Consider the following 25802-nt stretch of genomic DNA (forward strand, 5'->3'; position numbering starts at 1 on the left):
GGTGTATCAGGGGGCTGGTGGGGCTCCATGTTAAATGTTCACCTTGGGGTCCCGCCATTCCTAGTTACGCCACTGCAGGTAGGTGTATACTCAGACGCCACTGCAGGTAGGTGTATACTCAGACGTCACTGCAGGTAGGTGTATACTCCGATGCCACTGCAGGTAGGTGTATACTCAGACGTCACTGCAGGTAGGTGTATACGCGGTGTTATATCAGTAGTATTATTTGATGATCTGCCCTTTCTTACAGCTCCTTCGCACAGTCCTTCCTTCAGGTTCGCAGTATGGCCTCCAGTGACAGCCGACAGACTCCTTCTACGTCTCCTGTTGACCATCATGGCGCGCATGAGTTGTCGTTGTTCCTCTCCTGTGTGATGGCGCCATCTCTGGATTCTGATTCCAGCTCCCTGGTGAGCACTTTAGATCCTGCACCCGCCATGTGTGCGCGTCACTCTGCAGGCCTGGCCTTCCACATGGTGATAGGAGAGTATACACACTGTATTCTATATACAACTCTACAACATGTCACTATTTCTACAGTCTGACCTGGAGTCGGAGGATGTGGAGATCTTCCAGAGGGACGACTGCCCCGTGTCTGATGTGTCAGAGGACGAGGACTTCATAAGGAAGGTGAGAGGAGCCTTGAGCGGGGATGTGGAGATATGGGAACCGGTCACTACTTCTGTACCATCAGGACCCCGACTGTGGACGCCGCAGGTTCTGTAGTCTTATACATTGTTAAAGGGATTCTCTCCGATTCCTGGGCTCTCCTCTATAGAGAAGAAATCTTCCTTCTGGAGTGAAAATCATTTGCATTCACAAGGAGGAACATCTTCCTAAAATCCGGCCACCTAGTCCCCACTACTGCCATGTACTGACCAGAACTCTGTGCCGCTGTCTACACAAGGGGGTCTTTTACTTTTGGTTTGGCGGACGTCCATAGTCATGATTCAGATCTCTTCGGACATTGACTTACAGGGTATCTACCTATAGGGGGCAATAGTGAGACATTTATCTTCCTGCGGGGGGTAAGCAATACTACAAAGCCCCTCACATCACCCTCATAAGACCCCCACCGATCAGCTGTTTCCAGTGACTGATACACAGTGAATGGAGCAGGAAGCAGACAGCGCTGTTCTCTATATAGTGGCCAAACTGAGCTACTGCGGCTTAAATACCTTTCAAGTGTTTGGGATCTGCAGTAAATTGGGGTATCACCAATCTGGTAATGATGACCTATCTGTAGGGTAGCTCTTCAATATTTTTAACCTGTAAAACCCCTTTAAGTATCAAAGTAGACCGCGTTCTTAACATGTTAATGAGTTCGAGGATCTTTACTGCCTTTAACTGACCATGGGAGTCGGCCATTTATGAAGAAGTCAGGGTCAAGCTGTGGAAAAAACATCGGTGCCCTGTGTCAACCAAATTCTTCTCTCCGTCCTGTTGTAGGTTCTGCCGGCAGCGGAGATCAGCCAGATGGGTGGGGGTGGTGTAGTGGCATCGAGCAGTATTGTATCCACAAGTCTTCCAGATTTGCCAAGTCCTTCATCCGATTGTCATACTGCATCCCACTCTAACATGGAGAAGACCCCTGATGTCGTTGCCTCTCAGACTTTGCCAGGAAGTGTTATCTTTGCAGAGTTGGATAACCTCGAAGGAATCGCTGAAGACAACCTCGTAAAATCTAGGAAAGGTCATGACTCCCATCAGGCGGAGGAAGACGTGTTCCCATTGCCGGCCTTACAGGTGCGTTTAACCTTATCACTGACTCCTCTACGAAGAGCTTTACAGAGAATCCAAAGGGACTGTCCCCATGCCTGAGCAGTACATATACCAATCAGGGACCTGGGAAAGCTGAGTCACAGCCTCTTTAGGAACTGTACTGGTTTCTAAGTTTTATGCCACCCAGCTTTCCTAGAAACAGATGGTGACTTTGGATGACGGCTCTATCCCCTATCACAGTGTCTGCCCTTCCTTTTCAGCTGGAGGAGGATTTGGAAACGATCCTTCAACGACTGACAGGCGGGGGGAAGTTATCGATCTCTGCGAAGGATCCTGGTGAGTCTGTATGGATTGGCATTACGTGACCCATAGCCCGACACGGTGGCCCTTAATCCTCCCCGTCCGAGAATTGCCCAAAAAGCCGAGTGCTGAGATGTTTCATGTCTTGGATGATGAAGTGATATAAGATATTACAGCTTGTGATATTCTGGATTTCCCTCGTGGAGCTTTCCCGGATATACAGTATATGTTCATAGGTGGCCTCTGTTCTGCCCACAGGGGAAGTATTGCCCCCATCTATACTGCCTATGGAGAACAATGCAAAGAAACGGCAAGAACAGATCATGGAGCAGCTTGTTGAATTAAGTACCCGACAGTCACAGGCCAGCACTCCTGAGCCGTGTCTTAGAGGAGAACATGTGGACAATGAAGTCGTCAACCCTGACAGGTAACAGGACGGGTGGGAAGAGCACGTAAGAAGCCTCGGTAGGTTATAGGGGGCAGTAAGTTTACTGATGATCACATGATGTCTTGTCACAGAAAACTCTGAGATTTTTAAGGAAGTCTTATTGTCACGCTTTGTTTTTCATGTGGGTATTATTGTGTGTATAGAGATGAGCAAACACTGTTCGGATCAGCCGATCCGAACAGCACGCTCTCATAGAAATGAATGGAAGCACCCGGCACGGCGACCGGCCGCCGGCAAAGTGTACGTGCCAGGTGATTCCATTCATTTCTATGGGAGCGTGCTGTTCGGATCGGCTGATCCGAACAGTGTTCGCTCATCTCTATGTGTGTAAATAGCATTTTACCAGGTCAGCACATGTATTATCCAGCGTCCATCCTCCATATATAACTGATTTCTATCCCTTATTGGCGTATGGCTCGGAAACTGTTGTCTTTAGCAGACTGAACGTGAGCAAGAAGAAAACGGACAGGCGACACAATGAAAATATCGCCACTGTCTTCATAGACTTGAGAGTCACTTCATCAAATCCAAGTAGGGAAGAACCAACACCAAAGAACCCGAGGAGAGCAGATGTGACGCGGTACGTGTAAGACGCAGCGTTTACTGACTACACATCACATGAAAGCAAACCTTACCATTACTTTTATGTCTGTTTGGGTAAGGGCATAATGATACTGTAATCCGACATTGCTGTAATACCACGCACAACCAGCGAGCTGGTGAGGCACTATTTTTGGAAGAAAGCAGCCATGTTTCTCTAATTATGGACTGCTCCTTTAATTGAGACTATTGCACCTCTCTTCTCCAGGTCTGTACACACTGGTAAAAGTGCACTGCTGCGACAGCTGCGTGACCACAAGATGAGGCCCTGTACACCACCTCTAAGCCATAATGATCAGGCACCTGTCACTGACAGAAAGATCAGGTCCCATCAGGAGGAGAGACCTAACATCATGGCGGATGAGAGACCTAATGTCATGGCCGATGCTAGATCCTTCTGCCTTCAGAACAAGGATGAAACCTCAGAGAAGGACAGCAGAGAAGAAGACAGTCCAAGTAAGAAGAAGGAAGAGCCCAGAAAAACACAGGAAGGCTGCAGGTAGGAGTCAGGGATGATGAACGTTACATGTCCTTAAAGGGATTGTCCAAGAACCCCTGTATACTGGATATCGATGGCCTAGCCACAGCATGATTCATCAGTATCTGATTGGTGGATCCTGACACCTGGACCCCCTACTCATCTTATCCGGTTGTCAGACGCTGTATACAGTATATACACCCAGAAGCATCTCAAGTGGATGCCGCTATATATAGTGGTGAACTGCAGTACACTGTATACAACTTCTGGCAGCCAGATGAGTGTTGGACACCACCCAGTGATGACCTATCTGGTGAATAGGTCATCAATATCCAATACACATGGGGTTTTGGTTATCTCCTTTACGACATTTTGCAGCAGTATGCCATGGGACAGAGACTAGCTCTGGCAGACAATCCCATAATAAGTCACTACCAAGGTGGTGATGCATATAAGGATAATACAAGGTGTAAATCTCCTTCTTTCGTGTCACAGCAGCACAGAGGAGCAAGCACAGAGAGAAAAGCAATACAGGGAAAGGAGAAGCAAACAGAACATGCAGACCCAGCTGGAGGGGATGAAGCCTCGAAGTTCAGTGAGCGGCTGGCAGCCGATGGCAGAACAAACGCCAGTGCTGTTCCATCCGGTAAGACTTAGACTGGGTCTGCCTGTGTTGGACATGTGATAAGATGGGACTTTGGTGGTCCCCTCATGGTCCAGGGACTTTGGTGGTCCCCTCTGTGTTGAACCCTCACTGATCACTTTTGTGAATGGGTTATGAATATGGTAAGGAGATTACGGTAAAGAAATAATAATAGTGTCTCTGTATGTGAACAGCCATGTTCTCCTTCACAGGACGCTTCCTACCGCCTGGAGATTGACACACTGCCCCCGAGGAGCGGGGTGGAGATATTACTCTTCACTATCTGGCTGTCCAGCTGTGGGCAAGTCCTTATGCCAGGACAGCACAGCAGCCGCTCAGGGCCTTCAGCTCTCTCAATGGCCAACGCTTATAACACTCTACTGGTCTGGCTCCTCTCCCTGGTGAGAATGAGAACTGCACTCTTCTTCCCCATGCTCAATACAGTATCCAGCGTCATCGTCTCACAATGTCTTCTGTCTTAGGTTGCCCCTTTAAATCCCCACTATGAAAGCGATGCCCCCTTCCAGGTACTAGGACTTCAACAAATGTGGCGGGAGGAAGGAATGGCGCTGTATGCCTGTGTCTCACCTGGAGAAGCCTCAGCCCATAGAAATACCAAGATGCGAAAGCACAAGGTGGGAGAATTGGGGTGAAATAAGTCAATTAGTTTTATTACCGTAAATACATTCATTCACAAAAAAATAATACAGCAACCAGATAGTCTTGCAGCAATCTGACATAGATGAACACATTGGTTTGGTCTTTCATTGACACAGGCCAAGGAGGATTTTCGTGGGACATCAAGTTTCTACCAGCAGGTCTCTCTGTTCCTATCACACCACACCCTGCAGAGCGTCACACCCTGGAAGAAGAGCGTCGCACAGCAGCTGCAGGGCCAACTATTCCCGCTAAACCTGGAGGTCCCAGCAATGAAGTTGAGCAGCCTAGTAATGGTGAACCCTGACCCACAGGTAACAAAATCCTCATATTGTCACATCCTGACGGAATTTAGGCAGATTTTTAGGAACGTACTAGTGACAAAAATAAAGCTACATAGCGGCCATGTTGGCTTACATAGAATGATGACTTATGGGCAGGGGCAACTAATTATTACTTGAATTAATTAGTTGCAGAAATTTTTAATTAAAGTGAAGCCTTAAAGTAAATATCCATCTAGAGCTCCAGTGTTCTGATACAGAGCTCCAAATCCTCTGCATAGACGTAGAGAGAAATGATAACATGCTGCAGTCACCACTAGGGGGAGTGTCGGAGCTTCCTGCAGTATTATTACTGTATACAATAAGCTCCCCCTAGTGGTGGCTGCTTTGTAGGGAAAATTCTGCATTTGATGATGATTTATAAGATTCTAGAATATCATTTTAATTATTACAATTTTATTATAGTCTAAGAATGTTTGTGACCACGTTGCGGGTTTATTATAGTGATCTGTTCACGTTTTGCCCCTTCTTCAGGCGGTGGAGAAGGTTTTCTCTTCGCCCTCTGGATTCTTCTGGCAGACACTGGAGACTGAAGAGAAGTTGAGCTCTCTGGACCCAGAATTCTTTAAGGATGGAGGAATCGAGGTACATCATCTCACTGGCAGAGAAACCACTCACTGCTCATATCTGTATCTGGGAAAGCTGAGTGACAACAGGAATGGCTGATTTTACAACTTTCACGGGGTCTTGTTTAATATATCAGGCCAGTTCTGCAGTAATACATCGTCCGGTTATGTAATGCTACACGACGAGACTGATATGCTTGTTCAGGACACTTGTAAAGTTGTGTGACCACCCATTTCTCTGGTTGTCATCCAGCTTACCTATAAATGAATAGAAAAGATTAGTACAATTCTCAAGATTGTTTCTGAGCTCATCTACTTTCTTCTTTCCACAGGTGGTTCCTGTCATAGTATATGATACACTTCTGCAGGATCCTGTTGCTTTTCACCATGCCTTACACCTTACTCTCATGGCAGGGCTGGATATATGTGGGATAAGATTACTGTACCCAGAAGCCTCTGCTCTACGCTCCAATATATGTACGTATGTATATATTTATTGATCCACAGGATGGGACATCAGTAAGTGATCTGTGGGGGTTCGACTCCCGGATCAGCTGTAGCCTCCAGATGTCGGAAGTGCTAGCGTGTGTAGTGCCAATCCTATACAAGTAATAGGATCGGTGCTGCAGGTCCCCAGGAGCATCGCTATACAGTGGACAGGGCTGCCTATAGGATCAGTGCTGGATGTGCTCATCTATCTATCTATCTATCTATCTATCTATCTATCTATCTATCTATCTCCTATCTATCTATCTATCTATCTATCTATCTATCTATCTATCTATCTCCTATCTATCTATCCATCCATCTATCAAAATTTGCAACTGAATTACTATTTACCTTTCTGTCTTTAGATACCATCCCCCCCTCCTATGCTGAAGGAGATGCAAAAAACCTACCAGTCCTTGCTATGGCACTACGGGGGTCCCATGCGGGCAAGACCTGGGAAAACATATCAGGCCCTTGTGATCCACAGCTTGCCCGTCAGACAGACCAGAACTCTCTGAGCGCCCTTTATGGTCTCACAAGGGAATCTCCACTCCTGAATTATTCCCGCACCCCAAGCAACATACTGAGGGATCTGAGTCTATGGTTTGGGGGCAGAGTACCCAGTAATGGTACTCTCAATACTAGAATTTCATATCCATCAGGAAGGATTAAGCCCCCCAGGTAATAAGGGGTTACTTATTAAGTTCTTCAGTTTTATTATTTCTTTCTTTTTGTATAAATTGTTTCTTTTTCCGGAAATTAGACCTCAGAGCCCGACAGAAAGTCATTGTCGCCCCCCTGCTCTGCTAACAGCGACCACTTGGGGTAAGTACCGCCAGGCAGGGTATGTCGTGTGAGGTTTGACCCGGTACAGTGTAGATACGATTTTATTCATGTATTTCCAGGTGATGTTTTTCTGGTGGTCTCTCCTGTTGTGCCGCCATGTGCATATGGAGATGTAATTGACACGTGCTGCCAGCGCGGATTCGCCATTCATGGAATCCGGCGTCTTCGTCTCTTTCCTAAGCGAGGTGCCATGTTAAACATGTCTCCTGGCCAGGTATGGTGTATAGTGTTAGCTAAGGGGTAAATGTCATGGTATATTGGTAGCATGTGTCATAATATTCTGATAACCAGGGCCCACCTCATGGCATAGGTAAGAGTAATATACATTATAAGGCTGTAAGTGTTACATAGCATGTCAGAACAGACCATTGTGACCCCTTCCTTATGGTGACTGATGGGGTCCTCAGCTTCAGGACCCTCACTCATGCTAATAGCAATAGCTAATAGCTCCGTTATTTTTCTCACTTTGTTGCAGGTGCCTTTCTTCTGCCCCAATAAACCATTATGTCACCCAGAGGAGAAGTTGCAGGTGAACATCTCCGATCCTGAGCCGCTCCTCCACTGCTTACTGCTCCTGCTCCGGAAGGAGAACGCAGGACACCATACACCCGCTCTCCTCCAAGGTGACTCCATAATACGTGTATCACAACAGACATTTTCTACCCAACGTCTCATAGAAGGTTTTCAAGAAAATTTCTTACCTTGTAGATATATACCACAGATCTGAACGATAGATTTTGTTGCGACCACCTGACATTGTATTTCGTCTTTGGTTAAACTGCACTTTACAGCACATAACCTATAAGAGATGGGCCTGTCACCGGCATACACTGATCACTTTCCCTCTTCCAGGATTAATGAATGATGTGGCTGAGCAGGGTCTCCTGGGTGTCATCCGGTCCAACATACTTCACCCTGAAGATCTGGATCAGAACATGTGTTTCCATGCGGTGCCTTTTTCTGACAGCCTGCTACAAATCCTGGGTAAGGCAAAAGACGACATGTTAAAAGGATTAGCTGGGCCATTATGACCCAAATTAATTCACAATTCATCGGGAATTTTACCTTGGTTAGGATGAATGGTGATTATGTAGACCACGCCGTTAAACACGCTGCTTTTCAAGTGTATTTAGTGGAGACTTATGGGAGGTGAGGAAACCAAAAACTGTTACTCACCTCCCCTGGGCTCCTGTTCTGGCCTTGATCCTCTTCAGGCCTGCTTAAGACACCATGGACCGCCGAGGCAGTACGTGGTGTTGTGTCCTAGAGACGCAGAAGGGTAGAGACATGTGATTATCTCTGGGATATTGGAAACTCTACCTAAGTATGGTCAAACTTCTCTCCAGGAAGAGGTTGTGCATGCACAGAACATTGTTAGATACATCTACATCCACATACAGCACTGGAGCACATAAGCGGACAGGTCACTTCCTTCTACAAGATCAGCTCGCTCCTCTGCTCATTCAGAATCTGATTGGTTACACACCATCGTATCCCAAAGTGACGCAATCACGTGTTTGACAGTAACATCTCCATTTCTGTACCCGGCAGGTGGAAGCTTACACTCTGTACCAGACTCCGGCACCGTGTGGCACATGCAGTCCAGACAACCCTTCAGTTTTGATGCTGAAGTTGAGCAAGTTGCAGTCCTGACTATCAGCGGCAGACAGGCCTTGCAGAAAGCTGGATACTTCCTCCGTCAGATCCTTAGACCAAAGCCCAATAGACAAGAGTCATTGCCAGGTAAGCGTAAAAATATTATACATGCAATAGTGACCACTAGGAGTCCTGGAAAACTCTGTACCCTGCCTATCCTGGATCATTGGGCAAAACCTGAAGAAAGGTCACTCATATGAGATCATATACTAAAAGATTGCTCGCGTATATCAGATCTGTTGATCTGTCTATCAATTGGCAGCTTTTACACAGAGAATGGGCAGGAAGCAGACAGCACTGTTCTCTGGGTAGTGTCTGAACTGATTCACTACAGATTGGGTCTCATTCAAATAAAGAGGAGCTGCAGTACCTGGCCTGACCACTACACAGAGAACAGCGCTGTCTGTCTCCCGCTCCCATCTCAGTTGCTGAGAACAGCTGATCGGAGGGGGAGGGAGGGGGGTAAAAAAATCTTTTTAGCCCAGAAAACCCCTTTAATGCAACTTGAAGACAAATGTAGAAAATCCACCCACTATAACCCATACAGATTGCTTGCCTTTCCCAGTATTGGCTTATAGACACAGCAGCAGCTTTGTTACATTTACAGGATTTACAGGACTCTTGTGTCATCGGAATTCAATTTTCCCGTATTATTTTGCCTTTACTAAACAAGAGGGAAATAGATTTCTTCCTCCCGTTGTCTCCTTGTGCTCAGGATGAATGGGATCACATTTCTTCCTCTGTCTCTTGGCTGCGGTTCAGTCTGTAGGTTTTCTAATCTATAGAATAATCAATACTATGATTGGTGATAATGTAATAATCTTCTAACCATCAAAAGTATACAGCGTGTCCCTTCACAAACAGACCAGTAGGTGGCAGCAGACACATTATAATATTATATAGATTATTTCTCTTTGATATCTGACCTGGATGTGCTGCTCAGTAAATACCGATATTCTATAATGTCCTACAGAGACTTTATAGATCACAAGGTTTCCCCAATGCAACAAAATGATGAAAATATCCATTGTGTTTATTGCCATTATATTTGTTGCCTGGTCCACAAAGGGTTATTCCCATTGCATACAATAATGGCCTATGACTTGGAGTGCCACCATGCAAGGGAAAAACCTTCTCTGGATCAAAGGGGTTGCATAAGTTTTAGTAAAACACCATGTGTGTATACTGAGATGGAGTTCCCTTTAAAGGGGTCGTCCAGTTTTTATTTTATCCTCAGGGTATGCCATCAGTAAGAAATCGGTGGACGTCCCAACAGTGGCAGATCTAGGCTTTGCGGGGCCCTGGGCAATTGACTTTGTCGGGGCCCTACTTACTGGGGGGTTTGGGGGTCTCCCACCCCAGGGATTTTTTAAAAAAAATTAGCCCTAAAAATGCGTTTTTCAAATGCTATTCATATTCTCTGCCATTACATTCTGACATTACAATAAATACAATGCAGACCCCCGAGTATAATAATCGGGAGCCCCGGGGGAGATGAGAGAACATAATAAACACTGTTACACTGTTCTCCAGGATCCGATGTTAAAGAGGACCTTTCATGGGTTTGGGCAAAGGCAGTTCTATATACCGCTGAATTCAGCGCACTGTCGGCTTTCCAGTGGTATATAGAACTGTCTTTGCCCAAACCCATGAAAGGTCCTCTTTAATCCTAGCAGGCTTCGGGCCTATATGGTAATATACCAGGCCACGTGACGTCTGGGCATTACCATATAGGCCCGAAGCCAGCTAAGATTAACATCGGATCCCAGAGAGGTAAGTAACAGTGTTTATTATGTTTTCTCACCTCCCCTGGGGCTCCGATTATTATACTCTGGGGTCTGAAAAGACCCCTGAGTATAATAATAGTGGCAGTGGGATCGCGGCCTGGCCCGGGCCTATTCACTGCCGTTCTCCGCGGCCTATAGTACAAGGGGAAGCGGGGACGGCAGTGATCAGGTCCGGGGAGGTTGGTAAATAGTTCGCTACCTGCTGGAAATACTCCAGCAGGTAGCGGCCTATTATAAAATAAAAAAATGTTATTATACTTACCGATCACGCTGCTGCTGCTCCCGCTGCCTCCACGATCCTCTTCTCTCCGCAGACGTTAGACGTCTATGTATCAGCATAGGCGGCGTGATGACGCCGCCTACGCTGATACGTAGACATCTGAACCAGCGCACTGAGAGCAGCAGCTCTCCTGCGCTGGTTCAAAGAAAAAAGAAAAAAAAAAGTAAAAAAAAAGAATCGACCAGTCTGCCGCCCCCATTAGAGGTGCGGCGCTGGGTTTGTGCCACGCTCGCCCGGCCCTGGATCCGCCCCTGGGTCCCAAACCCAAGACCTCTGCCGATCACCTTTTTTCAGGGGCTGCAGTGCTCGTACCTCATGTCATTACAGCCTCATCTTAGTCATTTCTATAAGACGAGTCAGTAATGACATCACACGCTATAAAACAGACTGTGTGTGATGTAAACAGTGAAGGGGTCACAGTGCTTGCATCATGGACCCTCCAAACTGCTGATCTGCAAGGGTGTCTGACCCCCACTGACATGAGGATAGGTCATGAAAAAAAAAAAAAAAAAAAGAACTGGACAACTCCTTTAAACAGGATCTCTCCCCTCTCTTGACATGTCTGTTATAGTAAGTTCTAGTTTTCCCCCTGGAAAAACAAATCTGGAGAATCTTTTCTCATAAGTTTACGTTGTGCCATTCCTCTGTTATTCTTCCCAGAAATCTGACAACTGGGTGTTACCATTCCCCCTTATTAGAGATGAACGAATACTATTCGAAACTCTAGTTTCGAATACCTCGCTCCCATAGGAATGAATGGGAGCGGCCGACTGCGCATGCCTGGGCCACAAGAAAATGGCCGCTTACACAGTAAGCTGGTGTAAGCGGCCATTTTCTTGTGGCCATGGTCATGCACAGTCGGCTCTGCCCGAGGCCTAGAAGATTGAAACCCAGGTCCGGAAGAAGACGCAGGGAGAGGCTGCTCCAGAAGAAGATGGAGGCGTCGCTGGAGAGTTCTCTCGTAGCATTGGGGACGCCTCCCGTGCTGTTTGAGCACTGAGGACCGCCCCCAGTGCTGCGAGAGAGCTCATTTGTATACTGAAAAAAAACACGGATTTCTACCGAACGGCAGCGTGGAGAAGACATCTAAAGGTAGGAGAAGAATAAACTTTCTTAAGGCTATTCCTACGTGTTAGTCAGCAAAAAAGGGTATCCAATGATAGGATCCCTTTAATCTCCTTAAGATAGGTCATCAGTTGAAGATTGGTGGGATTTCACACCTGCTGCTTCAAACACCTGACGCTGGGCGTCGGACTCCTGCAGATCTTCCATTGATAACCTATCCAACAAACTTTAAACTTGATGACGATTGCCGGAATATCAAACGGTGATAGAAGATGACATGTGATACACCATCTTTGTAGGACAGACAAACTTCACATAGACAGACTGAAAGTACAGTATTGGCACAGAATCGTGAGGTTTGTACTTCTCCACGTCCGCCGGTGCTATCAGATCTCTCCCCCGCCGTCATAACCTTGGACACTGCTCTGCTTCTAAACAACCAAAAAAAAGTGACTTCCCATCACAGATGTCCTTGCCAGACGGACACAAGTAATTTGTCATCTCTGGGAATCAGACAAGTCTGCCATTTTCTGGTATAAATATATCTCCTAGATATAATCTGTGCAGTGACTGGGCCGGGATCAGAACACATTTAAAGGGACCCTGCTTCAAAGAAATCGGCGACAGTACCTATAGAAGGTACAGGGTATAAAGACCATACATATAAAAATCAGCTGCCTGTTAACACCACTAGGGGGCAATCTATGGCCAGCTGTATACAGATACCAGGTAACTTGTAGTCGGATACAGATCTCCCTCTAGTGGTGGCAATAGGAAGGTAAAGGTAAGCGGAGCAGAGCTGAGTCAGATGTAGCAGAGCTCTGTTGCAGACAACCCTACTGTGTTACCTCAACATGGTCTAGTTAAACACAGTGAACAAGAGAAACCGTTATAACTCTGCTACATCTCAGACACAGAGGTAAGTGTAGTGTTATGCTGTACAGTCCCTCCATGCAGGCTCAGTGACATCACTAATGGCAGGTGAGAGGCGGACACCACAACACAATGTCACACTAGGTTGTCTGACTTAACCTCACTTGTGATGTCACAGCAGCTTACCTAACATTCACACACTTGTGATGTCACAGTTTACATGACGGGCACACACTTATGATGTCACAGTTTACATGACAGGCACACTCTTGTGATGTCACAGCAGCTTACCTAACATTGATACACTTGTGATGTCACAGCAGCTTACCTAACATTCATACACTTGTGATGTCACAGTTTACATGACGGGCACACACTTGTGATGTCACCGTTTACATGACAGGCACACACTTGTGATGTCATAGCAGCTTTCCTGATGGGAACCCCCTTGTGATGTCACCTTTGCTGTGGGGCTACTCTTTTTACATGAGACGACTGTGACTCGAAGTCTGTAGACTGCTGGTCTCAACTAAGCTGTGGTGCAATGCTCTGCAGATCCTTGCAGAACATCACTGGAAGCACCTGCGCCCCTGTACAGAACCAGCACCACTTCACTGATTCCCAACAAAAGTGAGCCACATGCGGCCCTTCAGCAGGGATGACTCAACACTACCATAGTATATAGTCAGGCCCCCCGGGACAAGGGATTGGATAGGAACAAAGCTCAGCTTTAGCGCTGGGAGATTTCTGCAGACATAGACACATCTGGCAGGATTGCAGATGCTCCGGACACTGTGGCGTAGGGCAGCAGCTGCGGGGATGCCCAATATACACTGATACTGAGCCCCCTGCTGCTGCGGGAGGACCCCCCCCCCCATGTGCTCCTCTCCCCTGGGTCCTATAGGAAATGAACATCTCAGCTAGTTGTATCACTAACCAGTCATATATAGCTACCTCTGTATCAGGGAAAGCTGGGTGACTACCAATATGGCTGCTGTCACAGGTCCTCACCCAGCTTTACCAGGCTTATTACAAGAGGAATTTGCTTTATGTATATCATGTTGTGTCATATCACATAGTAAGGAAGTAGAGTTATCCATGGAGAGATGATGTCACTGGGTAAAATTACACAATTATATGGAGAAGGATGTCACATAGTGAGAGAGGGGAATTATCCGGGTTAAGATGATGGGATAGGGATAGGTTGATGATGTCATATGGAAGGGGTGGGGTTATCTGATCAGAACAGGTTACAACACTAGTGAGGCGGAGGCTAGTGATGTCACTGCATGACAGGGCAGGGTTATATGGAGATGAATGGTGATGTCACATAGTGAGGGGGTAGAGATGAGGTCAACGAGTAAAGAGATGTTATCTGGGGGAAGTTGATGATATCAGCGAGTGAACGGCAGGATTATGTGGAGAAGGATGTCACCGAGAGGCTGATGATGTCATTGTGATGAGCAGTATTAATAAGGGAGAGCGATGATGTCACTGGGGGAAAGGGCAAGATTATAAAGAGGAAGTGGTGATGTCACATAGTGAGGAAGTAGAATCATCCATGTAGAGATGATGTCACTGAGTAGGTTATGTAGGGAAGGCTGATGATGTCATTGTGATGAGCAGGATTAATAAGGGATAATGATGTCACTGCCCATTTCCAGTTACAGATTCTATTCATATCCTGTAAGTGACACCCAGGTCTGCGTCAGCGCCCACCTTTATGGCGCGCGTGTCCCTTTAAGCCGCCTCTGACACCAGGGTAAACAGATATTTGTGCTTTCCCCTCTGCCTGGGTGTGAAGGATTTTCCTCCTCATTACAGATTTCTCCGCTTCCTCCGATCACATTTGTTCCCATCTCCCCCAGGCTTGCCCTTCTTAATGGGCACATAGAGCCTGAGGCTTTGCTGCCAGCTCATCCAAATTTAAGAATCCTCTATTTTTAGGTATGCCGTAAATAGGAATCCAAGGGCTTCCCCATTGGTGTCGTCTTGTAAGGACCGAGCTCCCTGTTGCAAGTGTGTCATTTGCTCTGATGAAGCCAGAGGGAAGGCAGGCTAATGGGGCATCCGCTGGGACGGGGGGCTTTCATTTACATTTAACCATTAATGAGTGTAGGGTCCCTGAGGTCTGGCAGAGTCTACCCAGCGCTCTCACCCGTAGGATGCCTACCTAAGACTCTTCCTATTCTAGTCGTGTTCTCAGTACCGCTATTATAGGGGCTGTCACCCAGCTTTCCAGGAATCAGATCTGCCCCTATAGACGGGCATAGCCTGCAGGGGTCTGGAAAAGATGGGTTGCAACTCCCATGTGGCCACGTTTATGGTCACCTTGCTTTCTAACAAGTAGCTGCATGAGAAGGGGGGAAATAAATCGTTTATATGTGGCAGTGGGTTTTTATTTTAAGGGGAAAAACTCTTTAAAAATTTAAGGAATCCGTCATCTGCGTACGCTGGATGTACATTAATGGAGGCTAGAAAAAATAAAAAAAAGTGCCACCCAATGGTTGAAAACAGGACCATGATGCTTTGCAGCAAAATACGGAATTAGACTCCCCCCTCCTGTTTTTGTAGCTCCCTGATAGGAGTCATTGCCTTTGTTTGTTAACCCTTCTCCCATTGTAAAGGGTGACACGTGTATGGGGTATAGGGAAAGAAATCATCCAAACTTATATCTATGGTATTTACACTCACTTTGATGGCCATTTATATATGGTCCTTTAAGAGAAGGAGAATGGCGTCCCCTACTGGTGCTGGACCATGCCACCAGATCCCAGGACGGCAAGCCCAGGAGCTTTGTGTCTTCCTGCCCCTTGTGGATGAAGTTGGTGTGATGATCCTGTATTTAGTCATTAGGTCACGGTGCTGTCATTGAACCCTAGGGATCCATAAACTGCTTTCCCTATCTGCCGCATGATTCCTTGCATGCAGCCACCACTAGGGGGGGCTTAAAGAGTGTCTAGATTTTGAAAAACATGGTTGTTTTCTTCCACAAATATGACATATCTCACAACTTTCACAAGACGGAGAGAGGGACAAAATATGCATTACAGACCGTGGTAGGTTTAGGTATCGTAAGCCAGACCTCCAATCCCACCCACAGCCCTTTTGACTCTGTCTATTCCCAACCATTTCCGTTTGTCCGTTCTCAGAGTATAATATCCCCCTGTGGCTGCCACACAGTATAATGTCCCTCTTGTGGCCCCCACACAGTATAATATACACCCTTTGTAACCTCCACATAGTATAATGCCTGCCTTGTGGCCTCCATACAGTATAATGTGCCCCTTGTGGACCCCACACAGTATAATGCCCCCCTTGTGGCCTCCATACAGTATAAAGTCCCCCCTTGTTGCCCCCATACAGTATAATGTCCCCCCTTGTGGCCTCCATACAGAATAATGTCCCCCCTTGTGGCCCCCACACAGTATAATGTCCCCCCTTGTGGCCCCCACACAGTATAATGTCCCCCCTTGTTACCTCCATACAGTATAATGTCCCCCTTTGTTGCCCCCACACAGTATAATGTCCCCCCCTTGCTGCCCCCACACAGTATAATGTCCCCCCTTGTTGCCCCCACACAGTATAATGTCCCCCCTTGTGGCCTCCATACAGTATAATGTCCCCCCTTGTGGCCTCCACACAGTATAATGTCCCCCTTGTCGCCTCCATACAGTATAATGTCCCCCCTTGTGGCCCCCACACAGTATAATGTCCCCCCTTGTTGCCCCCATACAGTATAATGTCCCCCCTTGTGGCCTCCATACAGTATAATGTCCCCCCTTGTGGCCTCCATACAGAATAATGTCCCCCCTTGTGGCCCCCACACAGTATAATGTCCCCCTTGTTACCTCCATACAGTATAATGTCCCCCTTTGTTGCCCCCACACAGTATAATGTCCCCCCTTGCTGCCCCCACACAGTATAATGTCCCCCCTTGTTGCCCCCACACAGTATAATGTCCCCCCTTGTGGCCTCCATACAGAATAATGTCCCCCCTTGTGGCCCCCACACAGTATAATGTCCCCCTTGTTACCTCCATACAGTATAATGTCCCCCTTTGTTGCCCCCACACAGTATAATGTCCCCCCTTGCTGCCCCCACACAGTATAATGTCCCCCCTTGTTGCCCCCACACAGTATAATGTCCCCCCTTGTGGCCTCCATACAGTATAATGTCCCCCCTTGTTGCCCCCACACAGTATAATGTCCCCCCTTGTGGCCTCCATACAGTATAATGTCCCCCCTTGTGGCCTCCACACAGTATAATGTCCCCCCTTGTGGCCTCCACACAGTATAATGTCCCTCTTGTGGCCCCCGTAGTCTATTCTGGTGCAGATAGGATGGAAGCTGGGATATATGGGATATACACCCTGCTGCACAACACAGTAAGAGCACCTGAAATCCTTGTCTGTACTGCTGAATCCATGATGGTTGGGAGGTATGGAAATAGCGCAAAACCAGTACATAGCTTATATCTAGTATGTGAATGTATCAGAGCTCCAGTACCACAAAGAGTCAGTGGACCAGTATGTTTATAGAAGAAAGCAGCCATGTTTTTCTAATTTAGAGCAAGCCCTTTAAAAGTGGTGCCTTGTACAGAAGGCAATGGGAGCTGTCTACATCTGTATGCAGTGAGCTCCCCCTAGTGGCGCATGCAGGCATTTTATCTGTGTGATTCTATGTGAGGATTGAAGCTCTATAGCATCAGAACACAGCTCGGACCTTGTCGTCACCGCAATGATGTGCAGAGTTGGAGGTAAAATGATATTTCTTCCCTGTAGGAACTGGATTTCAAGGCTTTGAGCTCCTGGGTCTGAAGTGGATGCCTTCTCTGAGTTGGGCCCAGGCGACTGCCATCACCCCTCATGAGGTGGGAGAAGACCCCTGGCAGGAGAGCGTGGACCAGCTCGTCTCCAACCCAGCTCTTGTGTGTGCCCTGCGCCGCGTCCAGGCCTTCTCCACCCTGGCAAAGGCCATCAAGGAGCTTGTTCCAGTGACCGCTGGGAAACGACAAGCCCAGATCATCATGTCCGCCACCCCTGAAGTTGCTTTCCGTCAAGTCGTCCACTTCTTTACCGAGAGGGACCTGGTTTCTGGTAATCTTCATCTTACATGGTACCGCTGCTCCTCCTCATTAGTTATGTCTTCGTTTCTGGCATCTGATTCCTGTTGTTCAGCATTTAACGTTGCACAGAAAGAACAGAAATTGTCCTCAGTGGACATCCCCTTTAAGAAGCTCACATGGCTTCTATTAGGAGATCTAATGGGGTCTTTCTCTGCTGGTATATATACATATATCTATAGGTATTGACCTTATCTATTGTCCTCCTTAGATTCTCAGAGACGTCCTCTGCTGAAATATATGGCTCCTCCTTGGATCCATGGTATGTCAGAAGGTAAGTGATGGGCCATGGCCTCACGAACAATTGTGAATGTTCAGTGGTTTGTATTAAAGGGGTGGTCTGACGCCTTATTCTAGGTTACTAGCCCACCTTTATGGATTACATGAACCAGTGGGAACTGTAATTCATTGTTTTTCTGGTGCTGGTATTGCAAAGTTATTGAACTCATGTGGTTAGGTTCTCCACAGCAACCCCTGATGGTCCCAAAACATGTTATGAACTTACTGTTGGGGCCCTTAACGTGAAAGTTTGGCTGCCAGCACCTTTAAAGAGGCCCAAAAAGCCCACTGACATCCATCATATGATCGCGCTTTTACCCTGAGCATTTTGGCATTTTTTTAAATTCATATCTGTTCAGCTATTCCAAAGATACAAGCCATGTTAGTGTTTTTGTATACTAGAGTCTTCTAGACAACTGGTTTCTGTGGGGGCGGGGTCTCTGTGCTATGTTACCGCCCACTTGGCTACCAAACGCTAATCTGCATCAATTCTAGCAGGGCTTATATCTTTGGAATAGCTTAACAGTTTTGGATAAAAAAAAAATGCTAAAATGCCCCGAGTGCCAAATAGGTGGTAGCACTGGTTTCTGTGGGGGTGGGGTCACTGTGTGCTATGTTACCGCCCACTTGGCTAGCAAACACTAATCAATGCTTAACAGGGCTTATATCTTTGGAGTAGCTTAACAGTTTTGGATAAACAAAACGCTAAAATGCTCCGAATGACAGCGCCAATCGAATGACAGATGTCATTGGGCTTTTTAGACATGTTGATAAGACCCCCTATAAGAAGAGGGCATTTGAAAATGGGGTTTCTGGTCATAAAAGCCATTTACAAATGACTGTGTGGTTTCCTATACACCCTTTGTTTTGCAGCAGCTTCAGTAGCAACCAGTGACAGCAGCAGTCGTAGTGTGACTTCATATTTCCTTGGTTGTCCTTAAAGGACCCTGGACTGTAACATTGTACTACCGTCTATATATAGCCCCAACCTAAATAGCATTTTATGTTCTTTTGGCAGGTGGAGGAAACTACAGGGGGCAGACGGAGTCCATATTCACAAACATGCTGTCAGGTAAGTTCTCCGTCTCTAGTATTGACTAGAAAATAAGGAATTCCTTCAAATTAAAGAATGGAAAAGTCGTAGAATCATCAAAGAAATTTATTAAAGGGACATACGTACAAGTGCAGTGTATCAACCATGTCAGGCTAGGTAGAGAGTTACTGTGGTCAGAATTCTACCAAAACCCGGGCCCCATGACACTACCTCTATAGATATACCCCGCCTCTTCTTTAGCTAAGCTCCACCCCTGCTTAAGACAGTCCGCAGCCAAAAAAGGGAGGGGATCTTGCTGGACATGGATGTCTACATTATTCTATCTGGAATGGTGAACAGGCAAGATACCTCCCCTTCTTTAGCTAAGCATTGCCCCCCAAAAAATGGAGGGGATCTTGCTGGATGTGGATATCTGCACTGTTGTCGACACCAGGTAATTTACCTTCTTTAACTAAACCCCACCCCTGCTTAAGTTAGCCTCCAACCAAATTAGAGGGAATCGCTTTGGACATAGACATCTCCATTGTTCGACAAGGTATCAACCTTTTTTTTTTTGCTAAGCACCACCCCTGCTTAAGTCATTTCACACCAAAAATAGAGGGAATTTTTCTGTACATGTGCATCTATATTGATCTTTCTGAAGAGGAGACCAGGTAGAATACCGCCCCTTCTCTAGCTAAGCCCCACCTCTGCCCAAGGCAGTCGCCAGCCAGAAATCTTGTTGGAACCTGGATGGACATGGCCGTCTTTGCTCTGTCTACAGTGAATATCTTGCACGATACCACCCGTCTTTAGCTATGTTCTGCAGGGGATCTTGAAGACCAAGAAAACTTTTGTGTAGACTGTCCCTTTAAGTTATGTTTTGCTGATCTCTGAGCAGCCATGCTCCTGCCCCCAGTAATATGGCTTCCAACTGACAGAGAAAACAGGCAACAACAACATGACTGGTGGGAAATTGGCCGAATATCAGATTCGGATTAAGGCTGGCAACACACGGACGGATCCCGCAACAGGATTTCGCTCTGTTTGGCCTCTTGGGTCTGGTGTCCTAATTACTTTCGGCTACATAATCATGGCAGCGTTAGATTGCCTGCGCTCCTGCTTGCTTTGATGTGTACAGTAAACTAAGCCTTTTTTGTCCTCATGTTACCCCCAGGTCCTCCTCTGCTCTACACGATTCTTCTCCTTAAGCCAGGACCCTGGAGCAGTAACCTGGGGAAGATCCTGCGCAAAATAGAGATGCAAAGATTTGTCCTGGTTGGAATGAAGCCGGTGACACTCACCACAGAAGATTCATTACAGATCATCCCCACCGAGGCCAAAGAGGTGAGGCGTCCATTTTGCCTTGGACCTGGACTCCAGTACTATAGCAAGGCTTGCGTGCAACTAAGGCCATAGTCTCAGCTTGCAATTTTCATGGTCTTCATGGTGTGCGGCAAATATCACAACGTCATGCAACCTTTTATGAGTATACAGCCATCTGAATGCACTCCTATGGCATAACAGGGGAAGTTGTAGGGGTGCAGAGGTGGACGTCCCATCTGGGATGTTTAAGGTCTGCATTGCCCCCTGCAGACCCCAGCACATCACCATCATTCAGCCTTGGTTTTCTCAAGTTAGTTATATAAGAAATCTTATTGCACTTACCGTCTTCCTTGGACACCTACATTTGCCATTATCTCTACAGGACGATCTTATCTGCCGAGCCCACTGTGACTACCTGACCTCAGCCCCATCCCTTGTGCTGTGTCTCCAGAGGATCAATGCAATTCTCAAACTTCTAGACCTCCTGGGCCCAGATGATCCGAAATTGTGTAAAGCTCAAGACCAGTTCCTCTGGAGAGCCCAATATGGCACCAGCTGTGTGCAGAACGCAATGTACGGTATGTGCAACCCCCATATCGTCGTCATTTCCATAGCTAGGAAACCTTTACACAGGAAAAAGTGGGAATCGTCCTCATTTCATGTTACAGGAGTTTTACTTATCAATTGATGACCTAACCTTCAGATAGGGCACCCATTGAAGATTGGTCCAACATCTGGACCCCACCGAATTGTCGTTTGAAGAGACTACAGTGTTTGGGCCTCTTCACTTACCAAGCACAGTGCCATACATTGTATAGTGGTTGTGCTTGGTATTGCAGCTCAGTCCCATTTCCATTCCAATTGAGCAGTTTATGTGAACGTGACATCACATGATATGCAAAGCAGAGGCAGCGCTCTGGTCTACTGATCCGTGCAGGTCTCGTGTGTGGGATCCCCACTGATCTTTAATTAAAGAGGACCTTTCATGTTCTCAGGCACATGCAGTATTATATACCGCTAGAAAGCCAACAGTGCGCTGAATTCAGTCGGCTTTCCCATTATGTGCCCTTGGGTTGGAGTTATCAGTGTTGTTACCGGTCTCTGCCCACTGAGATCGGTAACGGCACCGATAACTCCAGCCCTGGGGGCACATAACAGTAAAGCGGACAGTGCACTGATCTATTTCAGAGGGAAAACAGGCTAAGGACCGGTTCACATCTGCATTTGGGATTCCGTTCGGGACCCCTGAACAGAAACCTATATGCATAGAAAAGCGGTTACCTGGGAAAACAAGCGCACCCCATAGACTATAATGGTGTCTGTGTGGTCTCCGCATGAAACATGCAGAGAGAAAATTGGTGCTTGCAGGACTTTTCTCTCCACATGCTTCATGCAGAAACCACACGGACCCCATTATAGTCTATGGGGTGCTCTTGTTTTCCCAGGTAATGCGTATAGGTTTCCATTCGGGGGGTCCCCAAGCAGAACGGAATCCCGAACACAGATGTGAACCAAACCTTAAAGCTTACGGTATCAAAAATATAGCCCAATACCCCTGACCACCTCTAGATGTCACTGCACTGATTCCACACTCCGGTCATGTCCCGTATATTAGTATTATATTACACGTATATCCAGTATGCACTATATGTTAAATATGCATTCTGCATGTAATATACCGTATAATGGTCCTCATAAAAATTCAGCGTCTTCCTTTGCCATTTTGGATCCCCCCCGTTCTCAGATCCTGCTCTTACCTCTTCCTGATAATTAATATTACTTTGTAAAACGATCATTTGCCTTATAATATTTCGCCGTGAGTCATAAACGTGGCATTTACCGTGTACAAAGGGTAAGTGCTGAACATTTTACACAATTAATGCCGCGCTGGAGATGTCGGCCGCGGACCATTATTAACCACCTTGTCAGTCCATCGTTCTGACTTACTGGAAAACCTCCCTATGTAGCTTCTACATTATTGATGCTTTTCCTGTATGGCTTCCAAGGATTGTAATACCTCTTCTTCAGGATTGCGCTATGTGACCGGCCATCTAGGCAATAAACTAAAATCGGCGGGCCTGTTAACCCTTTCCACGTGCTTCTTCTGTCCACTTCAGACTGATCAGCGTCTTCTACTGGGCAGACAATTCACACTATAGTCTGTGGAGCCCCTAAGGTTGATATTGAGCACCTTGTAAGATCGGTTCAGGGGGAATTTGACACCTGTCACCCCTGCAGATCAGCTATTTGCAGTGGCCCCTGGTTTACAGGCATTGTGACGTCACAATCATTGTCATGTGACCAATTGGCAAATTTGGTAGGTGGTGAAGAAGCCTAGTGTGCAAGTGTCAGTGCACACCTGTCCCATGATGAGGTGGTAAGGTTTTGGTTTTTTTTACAAGGGATTATCTGCCCCTATAGGACAGCCAGAATGAAGGAGACGGGTGTAGGGAGGGATTATTTACAGTAAGTGCACATGGTACATCTCCTTGGCACAAGATTGTGTGTCTTTCTGACCGCTCACCACCGTCTTCCGCTCTCCAGGTTCCACCTCTTACCAGGCTGCCATCCAAGAGATAAAGCGCTTCTTCCCTGACGGTCTCGTCTGTGATCACCAGTCCATTGTTCTGCAGGCAGAACAGGTAAATGCATCATCTTTACTTTCTGTCCTGAAAATCTCCTTTCTGGGATCCCTGCCAAATAAGCCTGACTGACCTCCTTTAATGCTGAGACTGACCCCATTATGTACCAGACCTGACACACAATGAAGGAAGCGGGATGTATGACTATGAGAAGGTATCCTAAGCATATGCTATCCACCGCCGAGGTATGAGACGTGCCGTGCCTCATGCCTCAGCGACTTTACGTTTTATGGCATTCATAGGAGCAATGTTTCCTCTGCCTATACATGGCCGGGTGCGTCATGTGACAGGGCACTTTAGGCCTTGTCCAGTATAGAAGATCCATTGTAACCAACCTATTAGAGAACTTTGAGTTAATAGAAGGGTCCTCTGTTCCCCATCGGGATCCTCATGGCCTGAACAATTGCAAAAAGCAGGTGTATAGATAGGCAGAATCCATCTATAATGTCAGGTTTTTGCCAAGGTTGCCAGCTGCTTTTACAGGAGTAACACATTTATTTGCAGAAATTTTCCAGGATCAGCTGTCAGTACTTACCAAGCGCAGCATTTGGATGGGACTGATCTGCGATGAATGTGAGGTCACATGGCCTCGTTCAGGGAGCGCCTTTCCTGCTGCAAAGAGCTGATCTGCAGGGGTCCTAAGGATGTTCAGTGAATCTATACTGAGGTTATCTCATCAATGCAAAAGTCCTGGAAATCCATTTTAACATGTTGCACATGCAAGCTGTTTTTTTTTTCCTATGCAATTTTATCTGTACACAACTGCACTCTATGAACACACCCTAATGGTAAACCAGTTTTGCACTTTGGAAGGTTTTACCTTGTGTAGCTGTATGTGTCTGCACCACAAGTCCCTTCCATCTAATGCCCCAAGCAGCTGCCAACTTTGGCAAAACCTTGACTGTATAGATGGATTCTGCCCGTACCTATGCACATGTATGGCACAGACCTGTGCGACGGCTCCAGACACTATGTATAGGTTTAACTTCTTAGCCAGCCTGTCTAGCCTCATTGATTTTCCTTTAGAAATACATTTCCAGGAAGAGTTAACACAATACAAGAAATATTTGGCTGGGAAATGGGCTACCAGACAGACGGCACAGCTTTTCGGAACACACCATGAGACTTTGGCCCAAAATAGATCCCATGAAAGTACAAGGCGTATGCTGATATTTTTGGTTGTCCTGGCTTACTTAGAGAAGACGATTCTGCAGGCAGAATATATATATATATATATATATATATATATATATATATATATATATATATATATATATGTACATGTCATTTACAATGAGCGTCTATATCTGATGAATACACCGCTGCGCCCGCGCGGGCCCAGGGGACATTAATGCTAGGAAATATGTAATACGGGAAAGGTAATTATTTACATGCTGAATCCGCACGCCGTCCTCCTATACCGCCATTACCTGGGTGTCCTTATGGGACAGAGCTGATGAACATGTGACGGGTTGACTCATGTGGCACATTGTGCAGAACTGCTGCCAACATCTACATCAACACGTCCTTCACCCGTTCACCACAGGGGACCGCTCTGCAAATTAAACAGGCGTTAACCCTTTATATCCATAAGAGCTAATCCAATAAAGTGACATTGTTCAAAGCCCCCTTTACTCGTGGGGTGTTGGGGTGGGGAGGACCAAAATAAGTGTGCCAAACAGCCCTCTTCTGAAAGGAGCACTTGAGATAACTTGTTCTAGTATGGAGATCCAGCTGGGGTAAGGAAGTATACAAAGGAAGAAAACTGCCTCTCTAGTGCCACCTACAGGTGACGCAGATGTTCCCTTTGGTTAGATTCAAGCCCAGGACTCCGGCAACACCATGCAAGGGACCACTGTGCCGCCACGATACGCAAGGGATCTACTGTATATTCTGTAAATATCTGATAGAGGCGGGTCCCACCCCTGTCTCCAGAACGCTGTAGTGAACGGAGAGGGACTGCACCTGTCTGGCTCTCTCCATTGACTTCCATAGAAGTGGATGGAGAGCACTACATATGCACAGCCACTTCTCCATTCACTGCAGCTATGGCAGCAGTCAAAACGGGCGGGTTGGCTGTTATGACAATACCCTTTTAATACTCACTTGAATGGGGCCACATTTGCGGATCCCTATACAGTGGATGGCCGGGGGTAAAGACTGTAAGTGATGGCAGTGCTACACCAACCCTGCATTAGTGATCAGGCCCCAGTGATATCTCCAGTATATAGGATCCATCAGTCTGTACTCTTTCTGTTACTATATCATATAATATTTTAGTCTTTCTTAGGTTTTCTGCAGCTGAGACGACCTTGCACAGGCGCTTTATTGCTGGAATGTGGGTCTGTCTGTGCATCCAGCTTTCTTTGTACAGACCCAGTTTCCAGGCCCCTCCAGGGTTCGGGCTAATCTGCTGCCTTGGCTTCCTTTACTGCTGCGACACGTCCCGAGGCTCGCTTTCTGATGTATGTACTTACTAGTGGCTTAATACAAAGGGGCTGTAACACATCAGAAAATCTCGCACAGCGATATCCTTTGAAGAGTCACGACGTTCTTAATTGTAGGCACCCGTAAAAGAAGGGGTGACTGCCCTAAATATTCTGATTACCCATTCGTTGGATACGTTTTCTGCACAGGTAACCTCTAA

The 25802-nt window shown here is 46.6% G+C and overlaps 1 protein-coding gene across 1 annotated transcript in view; it reads left to right on the plus strand.

The window, feature by feature from the left end:
* Positions 1-284: 284 nt before the first annotated feature.
* The window catches only part of LOC142216320 (dynein axonemal assembly factor 8-like), a 40623-nt gene continuing 15105 nt past the window's right edge, over positions 285-25802 (plus strand). The window contains exons 1-25 of the mRNA XM_075284071.1: positions 285-410; positions 541-630; positions 1450-1746; positions 1983-2058; positions 2287-2449; positions 2907-3056; positions 3279-3569; positions 4044-4194; positions 4404-4592; positions 4674-4826; positions 4968-5162; positions 5664-5774; positions 6088-6232; positions 6610-6925; positions 7008-7069; positions 7150-7304; positions 7566-7713; positions 7943-8074; positions 8642-8833; positions 17535-17849; positions 18087-18137; positions 19173-19226; positions 20365-20534; positions 20896-21091; positions 23058-23155. Coding sequence (XP_075140172.1) covers positions 285-410; positions 541-630; positions 1450-1746; positions 1983-2058; positions 2287-2449; positions 2907-3056; positions 3279-3569; positions 4044-4194; positions 4404-4592; positions 4674-4826; positions 4968-5162; positions 5664-5774; positions 6088-6232; positions 6610-6925; positions 7008-7069; positions 7150-7304; positions 7566-7713; positions 7943-8074; positions 8642-8833; positions 17535-17849; positions 18087-18137; positions 19173-19226; positions 20365-20534; positions 20896-21091; positions 23058-23155 — 4026 coding nt within the window. The remainder of the gene's footprint in view (positions 411-540; positions 631-1449; positions 1747-1982; positions 2059-2286; positions 2450-2906; positions 3057-3278; positions 3570-4043; positions 4195-4403; positions 4593-4673; positions 4827-4967; positions 5163-5663; positions 5775-6087; positions 6233-6609; positions 6926-7007; positions 7070-7149; positions 7305-7565; positions 7714-7942; positions 8075-8641; positions 8834-17534; positions 17850-18086; positions 18138-19172; positions 19227-20364; positions 20535-20895; positions 21092-23057; positions 23156-25802) is intronic.

This window comes from Leptodactylus fuscus, chromosome 8 (assembly GCF_031893055.1).
Source record: "Leptodactylus fuscus isolate aLepFus1 chromosome 8, aLepFus1.hap2, whole genome shotgun sequence".
Taxonomy (NCBI): Eukaryota; Metazoa; Chordata; class Amphibia; order Anura; family Leptodactylidae; genus Leptodactylus; species Leptodactylus fuscus.